This window comes from Stomoxys calcitrans, chromosome 2, assembly GCF_963082655.1.
Source record: "Stomoxys calcitrans chromosome 2, idStoCalc2.1, whole genome shotgun sequence".
NCBI lineage: Eukaryota > Metazoa > Arthropoda > Insecta > Diptera > Muscidae > Stomoxys > Stomoxys calcitrans.
In genome coordinates, this window is record NC_081553.1 from 85,233,399 (window position 1) to 85,255,667 (window position 22,269).

Sequence of the window (22,269 nt, forward strand, 5' to 3'; positions counted from 1 at the left end):
TCCTAGCCGCTTGACATTTTGTACAGATACTAAGTATTGATGTAGGTCGTTGGGGATGGCAAATAGGCCATATCGGTTCATATTTATTTGCACGTAGTATTCCGTTATGACGTCTATCAACTCTGTCAAGTACGGTACAAATCAGTCTTTAACCTGATATATTGGGTTGCCCAAAAAGTAATTGCGGATTTTTCATATTGTCGGCGTTGACAAATTTTTTCACAGCTTGTGACTCTGTAATTGCATTCTTTCATCTGTCAGTTATCAGCTGTTATTTTTAGCTTGCTTTAGAAAAAAAGTGTAAAAAAAGTATATTTGATTAAAGTTCATTCTAAGTTTTATTAAAAATGCATTTACTTTCTTTTAAAAAATCCGTAATTACTTTTTGGGCAACCCAATATTTAGCTCCTAGATAAATCAATCTCCTAGTTTTACTTCTTGAGCCCTTACAAACCGCAATTTTTGTCCGATTCGGCTGATATTTTGCGTGCGATTTTCTGTTACAACTTTTAACACTTGTGTTATTTTAAGTCTCCCAACATCCGACCTTAATATGGTTCAGATCGGACTATATTTGGATATAGCTGCCATATAAACCGATCTCCCGATAAAGTGTCTAAAGCCCATAAAAGCCTTATTGTTTATCCAATTTCGCTGAAATTTGAAACCGTGAGTAGTTTTAGACCTTCCGACATCCGACCCAAATATGGTTCAGATCGAACTATATTCAGATATAGCTGTCATATAGACCGATATCTCGATTTAAAGTCTTGGCCTCATAAAAGGCACATTTATAATCCGATTTCACTGAAATTTGACCCAGTGGCTTATTTTAGGCTTCTCGACATCCTTGTCGTGTATGGTTCAGATCGGTTTATTTTTAGATATTCCTGCTAAAACGATCAATATTTTGTGAAACACAATTGAACAATGACTTGTACTTATTTGTATTTGTTCCAAATTGGAACATATTTCGATATAGCTGCTATGGGGCATAAGGTATGCATTTTTCACCGGATTTTGACGAAAGCAGGTTTACATATATACCTGAGGTGGAGGATATCCAAAGTTCTGCCCGGCCGAACTTAACGCCTTTTTACTTGTTTTTACTTTTTTATATCCTCTATAATAGGATTATTTCGTCATTCTGTTTGTTACTCCTCGAAATATTCTTCTCAGACCCCATAAAGTATATATATTCTTGATCGTCATGACATTTTTGGTCGATCTAGCCATTTCCGTCCGTCCGTCCGTCCACCCATCCGTCTGCCCGTCTGTCTGTCGAAAGCACGCTAACTTTCAAAGGAGTAAATCTAGCCGCTTGAAATTTTGTGTAGATCGATTGGGATTGTAAATGGATCATATCGGTCCATCTTTTGATATAGCTACCCTATACACCGATCTTGTATCTTGACTTCTTGAGGCACTACAGGGCGCAATTTTTATCCCATTTGACTGAAATTTTGCACTACGTGTTAATTTATGACTTCCAACGTCTGTGCTAAGTATGGACTAAATCGATCCATAACCTGATATAGCTGCCATATAAACCAATCTGGAGTCTTGACTTCTTGAGCATCTATATGGCGCAATTCTTATCCAATTTGGCTGAAATTTGGATGACTTGTTTCGTCGTAACTTCCAACAAATGTGCCAAGTATGGTTCAAATCGGTCCATAACCTGATATAGCTGCCATAGAAACCGATCTTGAATCTTGACTTCTTGAGCCACTAGAGTACGCAATTCTTATCCTATTTGGCTGAAATTTAGCATAAAGTGTTTTGCTATGATTTCCAACAACTGTGTTAAGTACGGATGAAATCGATGCACAACCTGATATAGCTGCCATATAAACCAATCTGGAGTCTTGACTTCTTGAGCATCTTGAGATGGCGCAATTCTTATCCAATTTGGCTGAAATTTAGACGACTTGTTTCGTCGTAACTTCCAACAAATGTGCAAAGTAGGGTTCAAATCGGTCCATAACCTGTTATAGCTGCCATATAAACCGATATGGGACATTGATTTCTTGAGCCTCTATAGGGCGCAATTATTATCTGATTTCGGTGAAATTTTGTACAACGGTTTCGCCCGTGACCTTCAACATACGTGTCAAATATGGTCTGAATCGGTCTATAACCTAATACAGCTACCTTATAAAACGATCTCCGTATTTTACTTTTTGAGCCACTAAAGGGCGAAATCCTTATTCGATTTGGCTGAAATTTAACACAATGATAACTACTGTGGTCTCCAATATTCATTTCATTATGGTCCGAATCGGATCATAATAACTTGATATAGCTCCAAAAGCATATCAATTCTTTTCTTTTATCCTTTCCTTTCCTTCGTTTGCCTAAAAAGAGACACCGAGAAAAGAACCCGACAAATGCGATCCATGGTGGAGGGTATATAAGATTCGGCCCGGCCGAACTTAGCACGCTTTTACTTGTTTTATTTTATTCCTCGCTATTGTATTTTATTGTTTTATATTCGATATTTCATTTGCTATTATTTTGAATTTCTAAAGTGAGATCTCGTTACATCCTATTGTTCCTAAAAATATTCCATCTAACTAACAACTTCAAAAATATTCAGTTTTTTTTTTCTTCATAAAGTACATCAATATTTTTCGCCACATCCTGCTTGACGTCAACCATACAGTGTGTTCATGTAAATCCTCAATACGCACTTGAATCACGTCTTCTGTTGTTGATATTTTTATGAACTCTTATATGTTATTCAAATTAAAACAAAACAAAAGCAATTCTACAACAACAAACAAAATTTTAATGGATCACCATGTGACATATGAGTTTTATTCTGCTCTGAACTTCAAAAGCATATTATAATCTTTTTTCCCACATAATTTATGGCAACACGGGTCATAATGTCACACCCATTTGTATAAACCGCTACAGCAATTTGGGTAGGTGAGTGTTAGCTTGGGATTTTGCAAGTATGTCACGATGTGGTTTAAGAAACCATTCGAACTTAGCTAAGGAATGTAGAGTTCACTTGGTGCCATATTTCATGGAAATGTCATAATAAATTACTTTCTACTTCCATACTGTATTGTGGTTTAGTTTCCAATCTTCTTCACTAGTTTCCCACAATAATTCTTCAAGGGTGACAACTGCTTGCAGCGAACCAACTCCAGATGTGCTTCTAGGTTCATGTATGGCAATTTGTGTCATTAAATCAATTCAAAAATGAACCGAACAAATGTGAACACATTGTAGGGATTTTGAATTTATTGGCTGTTACTGGAGTTAAAGGAATAGAAATGGATTGGAAAGGGAAAAGTAGGAAGAAGGTGATTTCTTCAATTAGAATTTTAATTCTATTAAATCTTTGTTCTATTATCAAATAACCTGGGGGGACGCTACATCCCAAAACCCACCCGAACGGCCATGTTTACGGATTATTACAATATGGGTATCGAATGAAAGGTATTTAAGAGTAGAGTACGAATTTGGCATAAAATGTCAGACTAAGTGTCGCGGGGGTCCCCTCCCCTCAAAAACACCACTCAACAGGACACTTATATTGCTTTGGGTTCCGTATAGACCCAAAAACGGCAGAACCGATTTTCATGAAATTTTCACAGATGGTAAAGTTTGAGCCCCCAGTGCAAATAGGGTACTAAATTTTTTGATATCCGAAGAGGGGGCGGACCCTCCCCCTTATTACCATTCACAAAAATGCCATATATCAGAAAGGGGTGCACCGATTTAAGAGGAATTTTTTATGCCATCTTTTGATATCCCAAAAACCAAAAATTGGTTTATTTGGGGTCAAATAACATGGGGGACGCCCCATCCCATAAACCACCCGAACGGATATTTTTACGAATTGGGATTGTCCCAATGGATATCGAATGAAAGGTATTTAAGAGTAGGGTATGAACTTGGCATAAAAATGTCACAGTAAGTGACAAAAAACACCACCCACCACCACCAATGGGTATCAAATGAAAGGTATTTAAAAGTAGAGTACAACTATGACAAAAAACTTATTCCATGGAGTGACATAAAAACTTATGCCCTCTCCACCCCGCCAAAACCCCCCAGCAGGACATATTTATCGATTGGGACATTGTGGGAATCAAATCAAAGGTATTTGGGAGTTAGATAGGAATATGGCATTAAAAATTGGGCTAAGTACCTTGGGGGCCTCCCCAAAAGTAGCGCCCAAAATCAAGAGTGGACCGATCGAAGAATTATGGGACTCTAATGATAGGTATTTGGGAGTAGAATATGACATCTAAAATTGGGTCCAAGTACCTAGCGAGCCGTCCCAAGCCCAAAACCACGCCAAAAGTATCGCCAAAAATCAAAGTGAACCGATCGGGACAATATGGGACTCAAATGAAAGGCTTTCGGAAATTTGATTCAAATTCCTGGGGCGTCCCCCGGGAGAGTAACGCTCAAAATAAAAAGTGGACCGATCGGGACAATATAGGAATCTAATGAAAGATATTCGGGAGTAGAATACGAATATTATAAACGAATATGATGTCAACATTTCAAGAACCTTGGGCGCCGCCCCAAGCCCAAATCCACATCAAAAGTACCGCCAAATATCAAAAGTGGACCGACCGGGAACATATGGGACTCCAATAAAAGGTATTCGGGAGTAGAGTTCGAATATTACTATCGAATATTAAAAATTGGGAGTAATTACCAAAGGGGCCGCCTCAAAACCAAAACTATCCCAAGTGCGCATATAACACCATTATAAAAGGTCTATGTCAGTAGAGTTAGAATCTAATGTTGATATAAGGATTCAAGTATCTCGGTCACATCCTGTCGTCCTGGCGTTCAGCAGTGCATGTATTGCAGATCGCGACAATAAAGGACTCAAATAAATTGTCTTTTGGGTCTTAGCATCAGTGGACCCAACCCTCTGCTCCCTAAAAAAACAACACCAAACTGTGTCAGAAGAAAGGATGTGTCAGAAGGCAATCCCCCTCATCATATCCTATCCCAAAAAAAAAAAAGAATTTAAAACAATATATGAAGGCCGATCAGGATGGAATAGAACAGCAATAAAAGGTCTTTGGTAGTAGAGTAAATTGTTTACCCTCAAATTGGTATAGACACAGTGGTGCATTCCAAGTGGTAGCTTTGAATGTAGATAACCAATACAAAAAAAAATCAATTAGTGTGGAACTGAACAATACCCTTACCCCGGCATATCTTGCTTAACATTATGGGCCTCAAACAAAATCGTATTCTAGCACGAACGATACCCTTACCCCGGAATATCTTGCTTGACATTATGGGGCTCAAACAAAATCGTGTTCTAGCACGATGCTAATATTATTTCAGGTTCCGCCCCCTAAACTCCCTTCAAACCGGCCAAGTTTGCCAACTATGGCAATAAATAATAGGTATTTGATAGTAGAAACCGAATTTGATAACCAACTTTGAGGCCACCGCAGCGAAGAGGTTAGCATGTCCGTCTATGACGCTGAACGCCTGGGTTCGTATCCTGGCGAGACCATAAGAAAAAATTTTCAGCGGTGATTTTCCCCTTCTAATGCTGACAACATTTGTGCGGTGGAATGTACATGGGAAAAATTTACAAATTGCAACTTTGAGACCCAGTGTTTGGGGGTCGTCTCGTCCCATAAACTCCCCCTAATCCAATGGCACTTGAGGCTCAAATAAAAGAAATTTGAGAGTAGAGCGAGATACTTATTTTTTTTAGGGCTAAGGGCGTGGTTGGGCACCCCGCCCCACTTACTCTTAAACTGGACATATTGTTGGATTAAGACAAAATCTGATATCTGTTTTATGGCCAAGTGTTTTAGGGACGCCACAGTAGAGTATGGTTTTTGGGAGTAGAGTATGAATCTGATATCCACTTTCGGGGCAATGGGTTTGGTTACTCCATTTCACCACTAAAACCAAGAGAACGAAGTAGATCTAACATACAAACTTTATTGGGCGGACCCTCCCCTTAATTTTTTTAAAAACGCCAGATCTCTTTATAATAACTCAAAAAAAGAAAATTGATACTTATTTAGGATGAAAATATAAACCAATAATGACAATATGGGGTTCAAATGAAAGGTGTTTGAGACTAGAGCACGAATCCGAGGGTCCACCTCACCTCCAAAAATACCACCATATCGGACCTATTTATCGACCATAGCAATATAAGGCTCAAATGAAAGAAATTTGGGAATATAAAATCCATATTGGGGCGAAATATCTGAAAGGCCATACCAGCACCCCCAAACAAAACTTATTTTCTGACCGTGACAGAATAGGGCTCGCATAGAATAAGAGAGTGAAAAAAGGCGCAGCGGAGCGGGCCCTGTCCAGCTAGTTTATTATAATTGCCAAATGTTTTAATTTTCATACCCTCCACCATAGAATGGGGGTATACTTATTTCATCATTCTGTTTGTAACCCCTCGAAATATTCGTCTAAGACCCCTAAAGTATATAACTTCTTGACCGTCATGATATTTTGAGTCGATATAGCCATGTCCGTCCGTCTGTCTGTCGAAAGCACGCTAACTTTCAAAGGAGTAAAGCTAGGTGCTTGAAATTTTGCACAAATACTTCTTATTATTGTAGGTCAGAGGGGATTGTAAATGGGCTAAATCGGTCCCTGTTTTGATATAGCTGCCATAGAAACCTATCTGGGGTCTTGACTTCTTGAGCCACTAGAGGGAACAATTCTTATACGATTTGGCTGAAATTTTGCATGGGGTGTTTTATTATGACTTTTAATAACTATGTGGAGTATGGTTGAAATCGGTCCATAACCCGATATAGCTGTCATATAAACCTATCTGGGGTCTTGACTTCTTGAGCGTCTAGAGGACGCAATTCCTACCCAATTTGGCTGAAATTTTATACGACGTGTTAGGTTATGACTTCCAACAACTGTGTTAAGTATGCTTTAAATCGGTTAATAACCTGACATAGCTTCCAAATAAACCGATCTTGGGACCTGACTTCTTGAGCCTACAGTGGGCGTAATTATTATCCGATTTGGCTGAAATTTTGTACAACGTCTTCTCCCATGACCATCAACATACGTGTCAAATATGGTCTGAATCGGTCTATAGCCTGATACAGCTCCCATATAAACCGACCTCCCTGTTGCACTTCTTGAACCCCTCAAGGGTGCAATTCTTACTCGAATTGGTTGAAATTTTACACAATGACTTCTACTATGGTATCCAACATTCAATTCAATTAAGGTCCGAATCGGACCATAACTTGATATAGCTCTAATATTAAATCAATTCTTTTCCTTTATCCTTTGTTTGCCTAAAAAGAGATATCGGTGAAAGAACCCGAAAAATGCCATCTATGGTGGAGGGTATATAAGATTCGGCCCTGCCGATCGTAGCACGCTTTTACTTGTTAATGTTTCTTATTTCCCACCATGCACCATCCCTCCTATGTGCCAAATAGAAACCTATTAAAATGTTTGCCCTAAAATTCTTGGCAATTTACAATTTAAATTCCTCTCCAACATACTGAAATTTGTATAGTCCATTAACACCAAAGTATTTTATCAATGTCTTAATGTAGTTTAATGAGAAAAATCTGTTTTAAGTATTAAAACTTTCCAAATGAGTTTGTAAAAGGTTTACCATCCCTCACATTACCGGTTTCTCGAGTCGAAGGACATGCGAATACTCCATCTTAATACGTTTATGTAAAATAGCCACTTGTCAAGCCCAAGCCCCTATTAAATATGAAAAACAAACTACTTATGTGCTCAAGTTCTCAAAAACAGATCTGGAAACATAAGAGGCTTCAATTCACCACACCCATTCCATGCAAAACTGCAAAAAGTGAAAAATCCTTGATGAAATTTAAAACAAGACCTCATTGAATTACCAAATCTGGTAATTTTTCAAGATTAACTGTTGATTCCACAAAGACACGCCAGCCGCACTAGAGAAAGACTGCTTTGGGCTGAACAAAATCCAACATTTGAATAATAAAAGACCGACATTAGTTATGTGCCAGCTTTTGAAAGCTAACACTTCTTAAGACGAAGAAGCGTTCAAGTTAATGATGGAAATTTAATATTTAAATTAAACTTTTCACCAAATAAATGCGCATCTATAAAAACTAAATTCTTGCCAACAACAACAAGACAAAGGCCAAATGTATCCCTTTAATGAATGTCTTTGGCAAATTGTCTAACTAACCTCTAGTGGCGTTTTCCCCTCAAAACCGTTTCCCTTAGACTTCACTAAACTGTTAACCACATTCTAGGTTTATTTTAAGCTATCCTTCTTATGCAAAGGACCCCGTTTAAGAGAAAGTAGAGAAAAACATATTCGTCCAAACATAAAATGCACAACATCTTGTTTTTCCTTTCAATTCATTGGCATTTGCCTGCGCCGCCACCGTCAACGCCACCACCACCACCACTCGCCACATCCTGCTGTACAGGATAAGAACCTTTGCCAGCATCCGCATTGGGAAAAAGTGTGGCCTGTCGAAAAGAGAAAGTGAGAAAAACTCCTTTACACTGAAAGTAGATGACAATGGAGATAAGGAAAAACTGCTTAAGAACTGCCATTCAACATATGTTGGCAGCAATGCTCGATGGCTATGCTGTTTTGGGCAGAAGGATATATATGAGAAAATCCTTAAAAAGGATATATAAAAGCATATTCAAAATCTTATTTTCTGCAATAATACCCAACAAGTTCGGTGGTTAAAGTTTGAAAATATGCAACAATATTTTATTTTTACATAGTTCAGGCATTTACCACAGGGGTAACCACCAAACCAATTGCACATACAAAGCGCATTTATTCTTTGAATTTGATGACATGAAATTTAGCGCAGTGTATGGTCTAAAATGGGCTTTTTTGGATAAAGCTACCGTATACACCGATCTCCCGATTTAAGTTCTTGAAACTTTCGTTAAGATTTATCCCATGTTTTGATATAGTTTGAGTATGGCTTACATCGGTTTACAACCGAATATAGCTCCCATTTAAACCGATTTCCCGATTGCAATTCTCGAGCACCTAGAGGACGCAATTCTAATCTGGTTTAACTAAAATTTTACACAACTACTAATTCTATGACCTTCAACAAACGTGTCAAAAATAGTCTGAATCGGTGTATAACCCGATATAGCTCCCATATAAGGCCATCTGGCGATTTTACTTGCTGAGCCTCTAGAGCATCATTCGCTAGCATAATTCTTATCCGATTTGGCTGATATTTTGCACAGTGACTTTTTCTATGTTCTTTAACGTACTTGCCAAGTATGGTCTAAATCGGTTCAAAACCTGATACAACTTCCATAGAAACCGATCCCCCACTATACTTTTGAGCCTCTAGAGGGCGTAATTCCTGTTTGGCTGAAATTTTGCAGTGATTTTTTCTTGACTTCTAACATTCATGCCAAATATGGTGTGAATCGGTATATAATCTAATATAGCACCCATATAAACCGATCTCTTGATTTTACTTCTTGAGCCCCTGTAGATCGCAATTCTTTCCCGATTTGTTTGAAATTTTCGCAATGGCATCCAGTATGGTCTTCAATATCCAAGCCAAGTATGGCCCGAATCGGTTCATAAACTGATAACCAATAAAGAGATGCTGGGCAAAAAAACTTGTCAAATGCGATTCATGGTGGAGGGTATGTAAGATTCGTCTCAGGCGAACTTAGCACTCTTTACTTGTTTTGGTTACAATTTTACTGGATTTGCCCCCCATTTGGATTCAATTTAATGCAATGAACAGTGAATATGTCTTTACTTTCCTCTTCGCTGAAAAACGCGCTTAAAAAGCAGGAAATGAAAGCAAAAATAAAGCGATCTCTGCCAAAAAGGCCACATAATATCGTTTGTCACTTGTCGACGTTTAATCCACAAGCACCCGCATAATACGCTCAGCCTCCGGCCAATAGATAGGTTGATATGCAAAAAGAAAAAACTCTAGGCATGCCAAAAGGGTCGATATACGCAAAAAACAGCTTCAAACAGAAAGCAAAATTATTGAAATTGCCACAGCAAAAGTAGTGCAAGGGAACATTCATTATTCACAGTAAAAAGTTTTGAGAAAAACGAAACAAAAACAAAAGATAACCCACATTACTTTTGACAGTAATAAATTGTTTATATCATGATTCACACATTTTACAGATATCTATAAATTTTTCGAAAAAAAATTTAAATACATACATAAATATTTTTAAGGAGTTGAAAAGGTCAATACTAGTGATGAGTTTTCGATCTATTTCGACATTTAAGGAATCAAATCATGGGACTGATACTAAAAGATATACCGTGGTGCATAGATAGGCATGTTCGCTTATGACCTTGAAAAACCGATTTCCAATCATGGCGTGAAGTTCAGATAAATACTTAAGCCAAGGTTATCTCTTAGCTAATGGTGAACACAATTGATTAGAATTTGGATGTTTGGGAGAACATTTTTTTTATACCCTCCACCATAAAATGGGGGTATGCTAACATCATCATTCCATTTGCATCTCATCACAATAACATTGATATTCTTGCTCGTCTTGAGATTCTAAGTCTATTTAGCCATGTCCGTCCGTCCGTTTGTATGTTAAACACACGATAACTTTCGAAGGAGAAAAGTTAGGTGTTTGAATTTTTGCACAAGTACTTCCTATCAATGCAAATCGGTTGGGGTTAAAAATTAGCCAAATCGGTTCATACTTTGATATAGGTGTCATATAAAACGAACTCCCGATTTGAGTTCTTGAGCCTCTAGAAGGTGCAACTATTATCCGATTTGGCTGAAATTTTTCATTGTGATGTTTTCTATGATAGACAACAGATGTGCCAAGTAAGGTCCTGGTATAGCACTCATATGAATCAATCTCCCGATTATGCTTCTTGTCCCCTATAGGGTGCAATTTTTATTTTATTTTGTACAATGACTTCTTGTATGGCCTTTAATGAACATGCCAAGAATGGTTCGAATCGGCCATAGAAACCGATCTTCCGATTATGCTTTTCTACTTCTAGAGGGCGCAGTTGTGATCCAATTTGTCTGAAATTTTGCACAGTGAATTCTTCTGTGATCGTTAGTAAAAAATGCAAATTTGCAAATTTTGCCCATGAACATTCCACTAAGGAGCAAATTTCGCACTTATCAATGAGTGCAGTCCTATTCAAGTTTAAGCTCAATGATAAGGGACCTCCTTTTTATAGCCGAGTCCGAACGGCGTGCCGCAGTGCGACACCTCATTGGAGAGAAGTTTTACATGACATAGTACCCCACAAATGTTGCCAGCATAAGGAGGGGAAAACCACCGCTGAAAATTTTTTCTGATGGTCCCGCCAGGTTTCGAACCCAGGCGTTCAGCGCCATAGGCGGACATGCTAACCTCTGTGCTATGGTGCCCTCCTAAAGTGATCTTTAGTATACATGCCAAGTATGGCTTGAATCTGTCTAAATTTTGATATAGCTCCAATACAAACTAAACTCCCGATTGCACAGCTTGAGCCCATAGAGGAAGCAGTTCATGTTTGTTTCGGCAGACTTACAACATATGTGCCTGAATCGGTCCAAAATCTGATATAGTTCCCATATAAACCGTTCTCCCAATCCTTTGTTAACATATAAGGAGATACCGGGCAAAAAACTTCACATATTCCGCCCGGCCAAACTTAGCACGATTTTATTTGTTTACCTATAATGAGATTTTTCCCCTTTTTTCCAAGTTTTTCAACTAACATCCCTTATAGCCTCATTTGTTAATAGAATGTTCATGCAAGTTTAGTGGTAAATTCTTTCATGTCAACTTATGCTGCCCCAAATATTTTTTCCCCATCACCGAAGAATGGGGGTATATTCATTTTGTCATTCCGTTTGCAACACATCGAATTATCCATTTCCGACCCTATTGCAAATTTTGCCCATGAACATTCCACTAAGGAATAGGGGCAAACTTCTCATATATCAATGAGTGCAGTCCCATTCAAGTTTAAGCTTAATGATAAGGGGCCTTCTTTTTATAGCCTAGTCCGAAAGGCGTGCCGCAGTGCGACACCGTCCGTCTATCCGTCCGTCTGTCTATCCGTTCCTCCGTCTATCCGTCCGTCCGTCTACCGTCCGTCCTTCTGTATGTCCATCTGTCTGTTGAAATCACGCTACAGTCTTTAACAATAGTGATATTGAGCTGAACCTTTGCACGGATTCTTTTTTTGTCCATAAGCAGGTTAAGTTCGACGATATGGCTGTAAATATCTTGATATAGCCCCCATATTAACCGATCCGCCGTTAAAGGGTCTTAGGCCCATAAAAGCCACATTTATTATCCAATTTTGTTGAAATTTGGGACAGTGAGTTGTGCTAGGTCCGTCGACATCCTTTTTAAATTTGGCCCAGATCGGTCCAGATTTGGATGAAGCTGCCATATAGACCGATCTGCCAATTTAAGGTCTTAGGCCCACAAAAGCCACATTTATTATCTGATTTTGCTGAAATTTGGGACAGTGAGTTGTGTTAAGTCCATCGACATCCTTCTTCAATTTGGCCCAGATCGGTCCGGATTTGGATATAGCTGCCATATAGACCGATCTCTCAATTTAAGGTTTTTGGCCCATAAAAGGCGCATGTATTTCCCGATGTCGCCGAAATTTGGGACAATGAGTTATGTTAGTCCCTTCGACATACTTCTGCAATTTGGCTCATATCGGTTCAGATTTGGATATAGCTGCCATATAGACCGATCTCTCGATTTAAGGTCTTGGGCCCATAAAATGCGCATTTATTGCCTGATTTCGCCGAAATAGGAGACAGTGAGTTGTGTTAGGCCCTTTAACATCCGTCTTCAATTTGGCCCAGATCGGTGCAGATTTGGATATAGCTGCCATATAGACCGATCTCTCGATTTATGGTTTTGGGGCCATAAAAGGCGCATTTATTGTCCGATTTCGCCGAGATTTGAAAAAGTAAGTTGTATTAGGCTCTTCGTCATTTTCCTGCAACTTGGCCCAAATCGGTCCAGATTTGGATATAGCTGCCATATAGACCGATATCTCGATTTAAAATCTTGACCCCATAAAAGGCGCATTTATAATCCGATTACACTGAAATTTGACAAAGTAGCTTATGTTTGGCATTTCGTATACGGTTCAGATCGGTTTATTTTTAGATGTAGCTACTAAAGAATTAACAATGACTTGTACTTATAAATTTTTGGTCCAAATCGGAGCATATTTCGATATATCTGCTATGGGGCATAAGGTGTGCATTTTGCACCGAATTTTGACAAAAGGTTGTTTAAAGATATACCCAAGGTGGCGGGTATCCAAAGTTCGGCCTGGCCGAACTTAACGCCTGTTCACTTGTTTTTGTCAACTTCAATAGTTTTTCGTTTAAAATTTAATCCCATTTTAATTGTTTCGTTTATATTAAAACCAATACGTGATTCATTTTATATACTTTGCACAAATTATTCCTTTGATTATTGCCATTGTCCATTTGCACACGAATGTGTTGTAATTGATTCAGTTTTTGTGTTGTAAACCATTTTTTTTTTTTGTTTAACACTTTGCTGCATAAAACCGATAAGGCTGATAATATACAGAGCAACAATATAATGCATACATTATAGTAGCATTTGTAAGCAAATTGCACTACATTGCAAGTATTTATAGCACTAAATTATTTATTAAATAGCCGCTATTATTTGTTTTTATTTAATTGAATCGGCAATTTATAGAAATCCATAGTTTAGAATACCATAGAAATGTGGAACAATTAATTGGACAGTTAAGCGAAGTAGTCTATGTTATCACGATAACTAAATTGATGAAAAGTTAAATATCTATCACTTCAAATATTGTGTGAAAAACTATTGATTTCAATAGATAAGGGAAAACAAAAACTCAGAAATGCAAAAAGAATGTTTAAATCAGTTTTTCCGTTTTACTATGAAAATATAAGTCCATGAAATCGAATTAAAATTTTAAACAAACTTTTTATACCCTCCACCATAGGATGGGGATATACCAATTTCATCCTTCTGCTTGTAACACCTCGAAATATGCATCTGAGACTCCATAAAGTATATATATTCTTGATCGTCATGTCATTTTAGGTCGATCTAGCCATGTCCGTTCGTCTGTCCGTCCGTCTGTCTGTCTGTCGAAAGCACGCTAACTTTCGAAGGAGTAAAGATAGCCGCACAATAACTTTTTAATAGTGTAGGTCGGTTGGGATTGTAAATGGGCCAAATCGGTCCATGTTTTGATATAGCTGCCATTTAAACCGATTTTGGGTATTGACTTCTTAGCCTCTGAGGGCGCAATTCTCATCCGATTTGACTGGAATTTTGCACGTGATGTTTTGGTATCACTTCCAACATCTGTGTTAAGTACAATTTAAATCGGTTCATAATCTGGTATAGATGTCATATAAACCGATCTTGGATCTTGACTTCTTGAGCCAATAGAGCGCGCAATTGTAATCCGATTAAGTTGAAATTTTGCATGAGATGTTTTGTTATGACTTCCAACAACTATGCTTAGCATGGCGCAAATCGGTACATAACCTGATATAGCTGCCATATAAACTGATCTGGAATCTTGCCTTCTTGTGCCTCTAGAGGGTGCAATTCTCATCTGATTTGGCAGAAATTTTGTACAACAGCTTCTCTCATGACTTTCAACATTCTTGTCTATAATGGTCTGAATCGATCAATAGCTTGATACAGCTCCCATATAAACCTATATCCCAATCTTGCTTCTTGAGCCCCTACAAGGCGCAATTCTTATCCGAATGAACTGAAATATTACACAATAACTTCTACAATGTTCAGCATTCATTTATGGTCCGAATCGGACTATAATTTGAATAGCTCCAATAGCATACCGCGCATAGAACTCGGCAAATGCGATTCATGGTGGAGGGTATATAAGATTCGGCCCGGTCGAACTTAGCACGCTCTTACTTGTTTTTATTCTTCTCGAATGATTTGAATAATAATTTATGAGTCTCCCAGATGTTGTATTTTTTTTGATACCAATTTAATTGTAATTTTAATTTTGATGTCGGTGGACGACGGTGTCATTCACATTCCATTGTGAACTAGACTTGTGAGTGGAAGGAATTAAGAACTTTTAGAGTATTTTCCACTTTCGTTCTTTCTAATACTTCAAATATATCGTCCACGTATTTGGTCAGAAATCTTGGTTTTGTTTTCATTTTCTCAATTGAAGCGTCTAGTAAGGTTTTCCTTAAAATATCGGCGATTATCGGAGAGATGGGCGAACCCATTGGCATGCTTTTCTTTTGCTCATATAATTCCTTATCATAAGTAACGTATCTAGAATCCTTTATGCACAATGTCAACAATTCTATAAATAAATCCTTTGGTATATTTGTGTGCTTCTGGATGTCATTTCATTTTTCGGATATAATATTTATGTCTAAATTAACCGGTATGCTTGGAAATAGAGATACAACGTCGAAAGATATTAATACCTCATTGTCCCTGATTTCCTTGTAATTGATTTTTGATTTGAAAGACATTAATACCTTATTGTCTCTGAGTTCCTTGTTATTGATTTTTGAGTTGAATTCTATCCCGTCTTTTATGTTGTATTGTGCATCCCTAGTCAAGTTATTTAATACGTCTGTTAGATATTTCGATAGTCCATATGTTGATGAACAAATCGGCCTGAGTGGTGTTCCCTTCTTTTGGATTTTGGGAAAGCCATATATACATGGAGCAATAGCAGTATAATTCGTCAACAAATTCTTATTCGTTGTACTAATTATATTCGTACTGATTGGTTTGTCCACTAATTTGTTTTTTTTCGCATGAAGTCCTGAAGTGGGATTCCTTTTCAGACGTTTGCATGTACATATGTATGTATCATAGTCATATTTGTGCAATGCTACGGTTTTGCCTCCTTTATCAGCTGACAAAATTAAAATATCTTTATTTGCCTTTAAACAACAAATAAGTAGACAAACTATTCAATATGAATACAATTAGCATAACGAACAAGTTAACTTCAAAATATACATATTGTCCAAAATCTACTTTTCAATCAAAAACTTTTTCAATTATTTTCCAAATAATTGTTTTAAATTTCATCATTCATTGCTTCATGGTGAAATAACAATACTTTGCCCTCTTGACATTTTACACTTACACACACACACACGCATTTGTTAGTATGCATGTCCATAAAATATCTATTTAATCTCTACAAATTGACACAATATTTGGTTATATTGTTTTCAATACAATTGCAATTATATTGACTTAAATCGATTACAAAATGTACTCAAAGGGAAATGAATGTGTCATCAATACAATGCAATCAACACATGAATCACTACACTAATACAAAACAAATTTCACAGTCACTCAGTCACATAAACAGTTAAACTCCCCGACTAAGGTATAGTGCAAATGACTAATACTTGAACAAAATGTAATACAACGAAAGCTCACTCACCGGAAATAAACACCTGGAGTACGTTGGTCAATATCGGTGGGATAAATGCGACCCACACGACACTTGGAAAAGAAAATGCCAATGAAGGAGGGATCATTTTTCTTGGGCCAATCTTTGACGGGAAACACCAAGGGATAAGTGAAATATTCGGGGGGATCAGAGAATTCCAAATAGCCATTAAGGGAAACCTGACAAATAAAAAAAAGTATATGCAAAATATAAAAAAAATTAAATAATTTAAAATAAAATAGAATAAATTGAAATAAAATAAAATAAAATTAAATTAAATTAAATTAAATTAAATAAAATAAAATAAAATAAAATAAAATAAAATAAAATAAAATAAAATAAAATAAAATAAAATAAAATAAAATAAAATAAAATAAAATAAAATAAAATAAAATGAAATGAAGTGAAGTGAAATGAAATGAAATGAAATGAAATGAAATGAAATGAGATGAAATGGAATGAAATGAAATGAAATGAAATGAAATAAAATGAAATGAAATGAAATGAAATGAAATGAAATGAAATAAAATAAAATGGAATGATATGAAATGAAATGAAATAAAATGAAATGAAATGAAATAAAATAAAATGGTATGATATGAAATAAAATCAAATGAAATGAAATGAAATGAAATGAAATAAAATACAACAAGTAAGAGCGTACTAAGTTCGGCCGGGCCGAATCTTATACGCCCTCCACCATGGATCGCATTTGTCGAGTTCTATGCGCGGTATCTCTTTTTAGACAAACATAGAATATTGAATAAGAACAGTTATGCTATTGGAGCTTGTCTTAAGAAGTCAAGATCCAAGATCGGTTAATATGACAGCTATACAAAATTATGAGCCGATTTAAATCATGCTTAACATAGTTGTTGGAAATCGGACGAGAATTGCGCCCTCTAGAGGCTCAAGAAGTCAAGACCCAAGATCGGTTTATATGGCAGATATGTCAAAACATGGACCGATTTGAACCATACTTAGCGCAGTTGTTGGAAGTGGTACCAAAACACTACGTACAAAATTTCAGTCAAATCGGACGAGAATTGCGCCCTCTAGAGGCTCACGAAGTCAAGACCCAAGATCGGTTTGTATGGCAGCTATATCAAAACAAGGACCGATTTGGCCCATTTACAATCCCAACCAAACTACACTAATAAAAAGTATATGTTCAAGCGGCTAGCTTTACTCCTTCGAAAGTTAGCGTGCTTTCGACAGACAGACAGATGGATCGACTTAATATGACGTGACGACTAGAATATATATACTTTATGGGGTCTAATACTCATATTTCGAGGTGTTGCAAACAGAATGACGAAATTAGTATACCCCCATCCTATGGTGGTGATCAGTGATCAGCGTAAAAATCTAAGACAATCTAGCCATGTCCGTCCTTCTGTCCGTTCGTCTGTCTACTGAAATCACGCTACAGTCTTTTAAAATAGAGATATTGAGCTGAAACTTTGCACAGATACTTTTTTTTAATCATTAGCAGGTTAAGTTCGAAGATGGGCTATAGCGGACTATATCTTGATATAGCCCCCATATAGACCAATCCGCCGATTTAAGGTCTTAGGCCCGTAAAACCACATTTACTATCCGATTTTGCTTAAATTTGGGACTGTGAGTTGTGTTATAGCCTTCGGCATTCTTCTGCAATTTGGCCCACATCGGTCCAGATTTGAATATAACTGCCATATAGACCGATATCTCGATTTAAAGTCTTGGCCCCATAATAGGCGAATTTATAATCCGATTTCACTTAAATTTGACACAGTGACTTATGTTAGGCTTTTTGACATCCGTGTTGATTATGGTTCAGATCGGATTATTTTTAAATTTAGCTACTTAAAAGTCCAATATTTTGTTACACAATTGAACAATGACTTGTACTTATTAGTATTTGGTCCAAATCGCAACATATTTCGATATATTTAGCTGCTATGTGGCATAAGGTATGCATTTTTCACCGGATTTTGACGCAAGTTGGTGTACATATGCACCCTTTTTACTTGTTTCTTTTGGAAAAGAAAAGCCAGAGATAGCAACACACCCCAACCACTATGAGACTCGTTTCGTCTTTGGTTAGAAGAATTTACAACCATATTAGTTGTGATGGCTTCAAGGGCCGTGCGTTGGTATCTTTTATTTGAATCGTATTTATTGCAAAAATGCCTCTATGATACAATTTCCACATTAACAGCGCTCGACAACCCAGTCTATTAGCTGTATTTTTTGCCAATGCATGTGTTTTAGTGTAATGACCGACTTTTTTTTCTGCGACAATTTCACTACTTCCATGGTGCTCTTAATTCTGTGCATCTGTTCGAAGTTGTATTGATAGCTTCGAACGCTGGACAAAGGCAACGGCTCGGTGTTGCTCCGTGTGCCCAGGTTCGAATCCTGGCCGGACTCTGCTGCAATTTTTTCATCTTCAAGTTTTTCGCCTGTTAGGACGAAGATCTTTAAATTTCTTAATTTGTTTGTTTCTCTTTCGAGACGAGCTCAGTGATCGGAGATTTTCTTTGCAAATGGAAAAGGAAAAGTTTTTTGAACATTTTTTAGCTCGAAATCATGTTTAATGCGTTCTGTTTAAAGAATAGCAAAGCAAAGAACTTATAAAAGTTGGACAAGTGTGTGCTGTCATTAAAACACTTTAACTGACATAGTGAATAGCGATTTCTGATACGTCAGAATAGTGGAAAGTTAGGCTTTCTTCTCTTTTACTGCGCTGGGGAGAGTAAGAAGACTTATTGAGCCCTGTTTCAAAACAAAAGCGTACTATGTACCGTTTTCAATTGTCGTTGGGTATGTAGAGCACCTTTATTAATTTGACAAAGGTATTGATGAAGATACATTGCGTATCATAAATCGCGATCCACCAAAGTCAAAATGCTTTGACAACAGCACACACTTGCCTAACTTTCATAAGTACTTTGCTACTCTTTGAATATAAAACACTGAATGTGATCTCGAGCTGGAATATGTTCGAAAAATCACGAAAAGTTTTTAAAGATACAAATAAAAGAGCGCAAACAGATAAAATAAAATAAAATATAATCAAACATAATGAAATAAAACAAATTTTAATGAAATAAAATAAAATAAATATTTTGTTCAAAAGAACTGACATGAATATATTGTGTTATAGGTTTTCATTTATATTCATTTGCTTATTCGTAATTTTTCTTTCCGATGTTTTTCCCTTACCCTTGTATAATTGAAACGGAATCCAAAGAACGGCAATTGGAAATTCAAATTCTTATGAATTTGTGTCGTTGATGCATGAATGTCAAACTGATAGTCGCCACGACCACCATACATATCCTTGTCGAAATACCAATACATGAAATATGAACGAATTTCAGCCAAACGTTGTGGTGTTATGGTATAACCTCCTGTGAGGGAATGTGATGGTATGGTTGGTGGGGCCATGGGATTGTTGGGATCTAAAATTAGAAAAACATTTTTAATGGTTTAGTAAATTTTGCACTTTTAAAGATGGTAATCAAATTTAATCAAAATTATGGGTCAAGTTAATTTTTTACGAAAATCATCTTTTGGAAAACTTTGTACATAAATTAAATCCAAAAAGAAAGTATTTCTATAAAAGTCATTAATATTTCACCGAAACGTTGTTTTCCAACGAATTTTCTAGCTAATGCAAAACATTCTAGGAGTGAATCACCAAAATGTGTTATGAAGGAACACTCATATCCACATTTACAAGAATCAAAGCATTATGAAAGATATTTGGCAGTCAATTTTTGGAACTCAAAAGAAAATATATGCGAGTAGAGTACAAATACATCAGTTTTTTGGTGGGAGTCTTATTTTATCTAATACTGAGGTTACATGTAAATCGATTCGGTATTTTGGGATAAATTGCGATACCGATATTAAAATTTGCATTCAAGGTCCTGGGCGCAACCCTCTTCCTTAATAATCCAAAAACGGAGATGTGGACCTTTTGCCCTTTTAGTATAACATGGGTCTCAAATGAAAGCCATTTGAGAATAGAAACAAATCTGGCCCCAAAATTCAGGTCCAATATTTAAGCGACAGCAAAAGACCAAGACCCAAGTTTTGGTTCAAGTGTCTAAGGAGCAACATATAGACGAATCAAGACAATATTTGACGCAAAAAAAAATTCCAAAATTTCCAACATTCCACTAAGAAATAGGGCCAAACTTCTCACATGTCAATGAGTGCAGTCCGATTCAAGTTTAAGCTTAGTGATAAGGGATCTCCTTTTTTTAACGGAGTCTGAACGCAGTGCGACACCTTTTTGGAGAGAAGTTTTTACAAATGGCAAAGTACCTCATAAATGTTGCCAGGGAAAACCACCGCTGAAAATTGTTTCTGATGGTCTCGCCAAGATTCGATTCTATTATCTGGAGATTGGTTTGTAATGCAGCTACATGGAAACATTGACCGTATCAGACCATAATTTGCACACCTGTTGCATGTCATAGAAAACGTGGACCGATAACAAGTATTTTTGCAAAATTTCAAGCACCTAACTTTTTACATTCAAAACTTGGCAGCTTTCGTAAGATGGACGGACGGACGGACAAACGATCAAAAATATATATACTTTGTTGGGTCTCCGTCTTCAAACCTTTAGTCGCTGGTTGAAGCTGCTTCTGTAGGGAAGAAAAGCCTCATTGTAGGAAGTGTTGCTAATGCACATCACCAGATATAGGAAAGATCGGATGTCAACGAAAGGGGTGAGCTGCTTATTGAATATATAATAAGTTGCAATCTGGCGATTGGCAATAAAGGTGATAAACCGAACTTTATCAGCAAGAACAGGCAGGAGGCACAAAATATTAACTTTGTATCGGAAGATATATGTGGAAAAATATGCGACTGGGAAGTGTTGGATGACCACAGCTTCTCTGATTATCGTTATATTAGTTTCAGCCTTGGAGAAAATACTGAAGTAGTGGTCTCTCGGCTAAACAGAAGAAAGGCGGATTGGGATAAATTTCGGCACAAATTCTGCACGTCTATCCCTTCTAGACCAAAAAAGGAAATGGAAACTACCGATTGCATAGGGATAGTGGTCAAGCGGATCACGAAGGCCCTGAATGACTCGGTTGTGTCAGCATGCCCCAGTGCCAAGCCAAGGGGCAAACAGCGACCGCCATGGTGGACCGCAGAATTGGTTGGTCTAAGTAAGGACTGCAGAAAACTCTTCAACAGAGCAAAAACCACAAGAGCACCACACGATTGGGACATCTATAAGACTGAGCTAGGAAAATATAAGGACGAGCTTAGGCTCAGAACAAATTCTTGGTAGAATTCTTCAGCTCCGTGGAGGATACATCTGAGGCCTCTTGGCTAAGGAAGATTCAGTCCTCGAGACCTATTATGGTGTGGAATATTCAGAAGTCAGAGAATGTATGGACAATGTCTAGTGAGGAAACACTAGAACTACTTGGTGACATTTCCCGGGAAATTCTCCAACGGACAACGTGACGCCAGAAGAGGTTGTCACTGGTATGCATTCGTCGGAGGCTATTAGGGATATTGTGTCTGAGCCGAAAATCCTTTTGGCGATAAGAAGTTTCGACTCCTTTAAGTCGCCAGGCCTGATGATGTATCACCTGTTGAATTACAAGCTGTGTCTGATAGACTGGTTCCCTGACTTAGGGGGGATAAACTTCGGTTGTATCAGAATGTCATATACACCTGTGGGATGGAGGGACACGAAGGTCACTTTCATTCAGAAGGCAGGAAAACCCTACCACACGAAGCTGTCATCCTTTTCGTCGCAGGCTATTAGGGATATT

At 37.3% G+C, this 22,269-nt stretch overlaps 1 protein-coding gene across 6 annotated transcripts in view; it reads right to left on the reverse strand.

The window, feature by feature from the left end:
* Window positions 1–22,269, reverse strand: part of LOC106087843 (protein mesh) — a 132,344-nt gene that overhangs the window by 87,232 nt on the left and 22,843 nt on the right. For all 6 annotated transcript variants that reach the window (XM_059363021.1, XM_059363019.1, XM_059363017.1 and 3 more), the window contains 2 exons: window positions 19,682–19,920; window positions 16,463–16,650 (listed from right to left, as the gene is read on the reverse strand). In XM_059363021.1, the coding sequence (XP_059219004.1) occupies window positions 16,463–16,650; window positions 19,682–19,920 (427 nt within the window). The remainder of the gene's footprint in view (window positions 1–16,462; window positions 16,651–19,681; window positions 19,921–22,269) is intronic.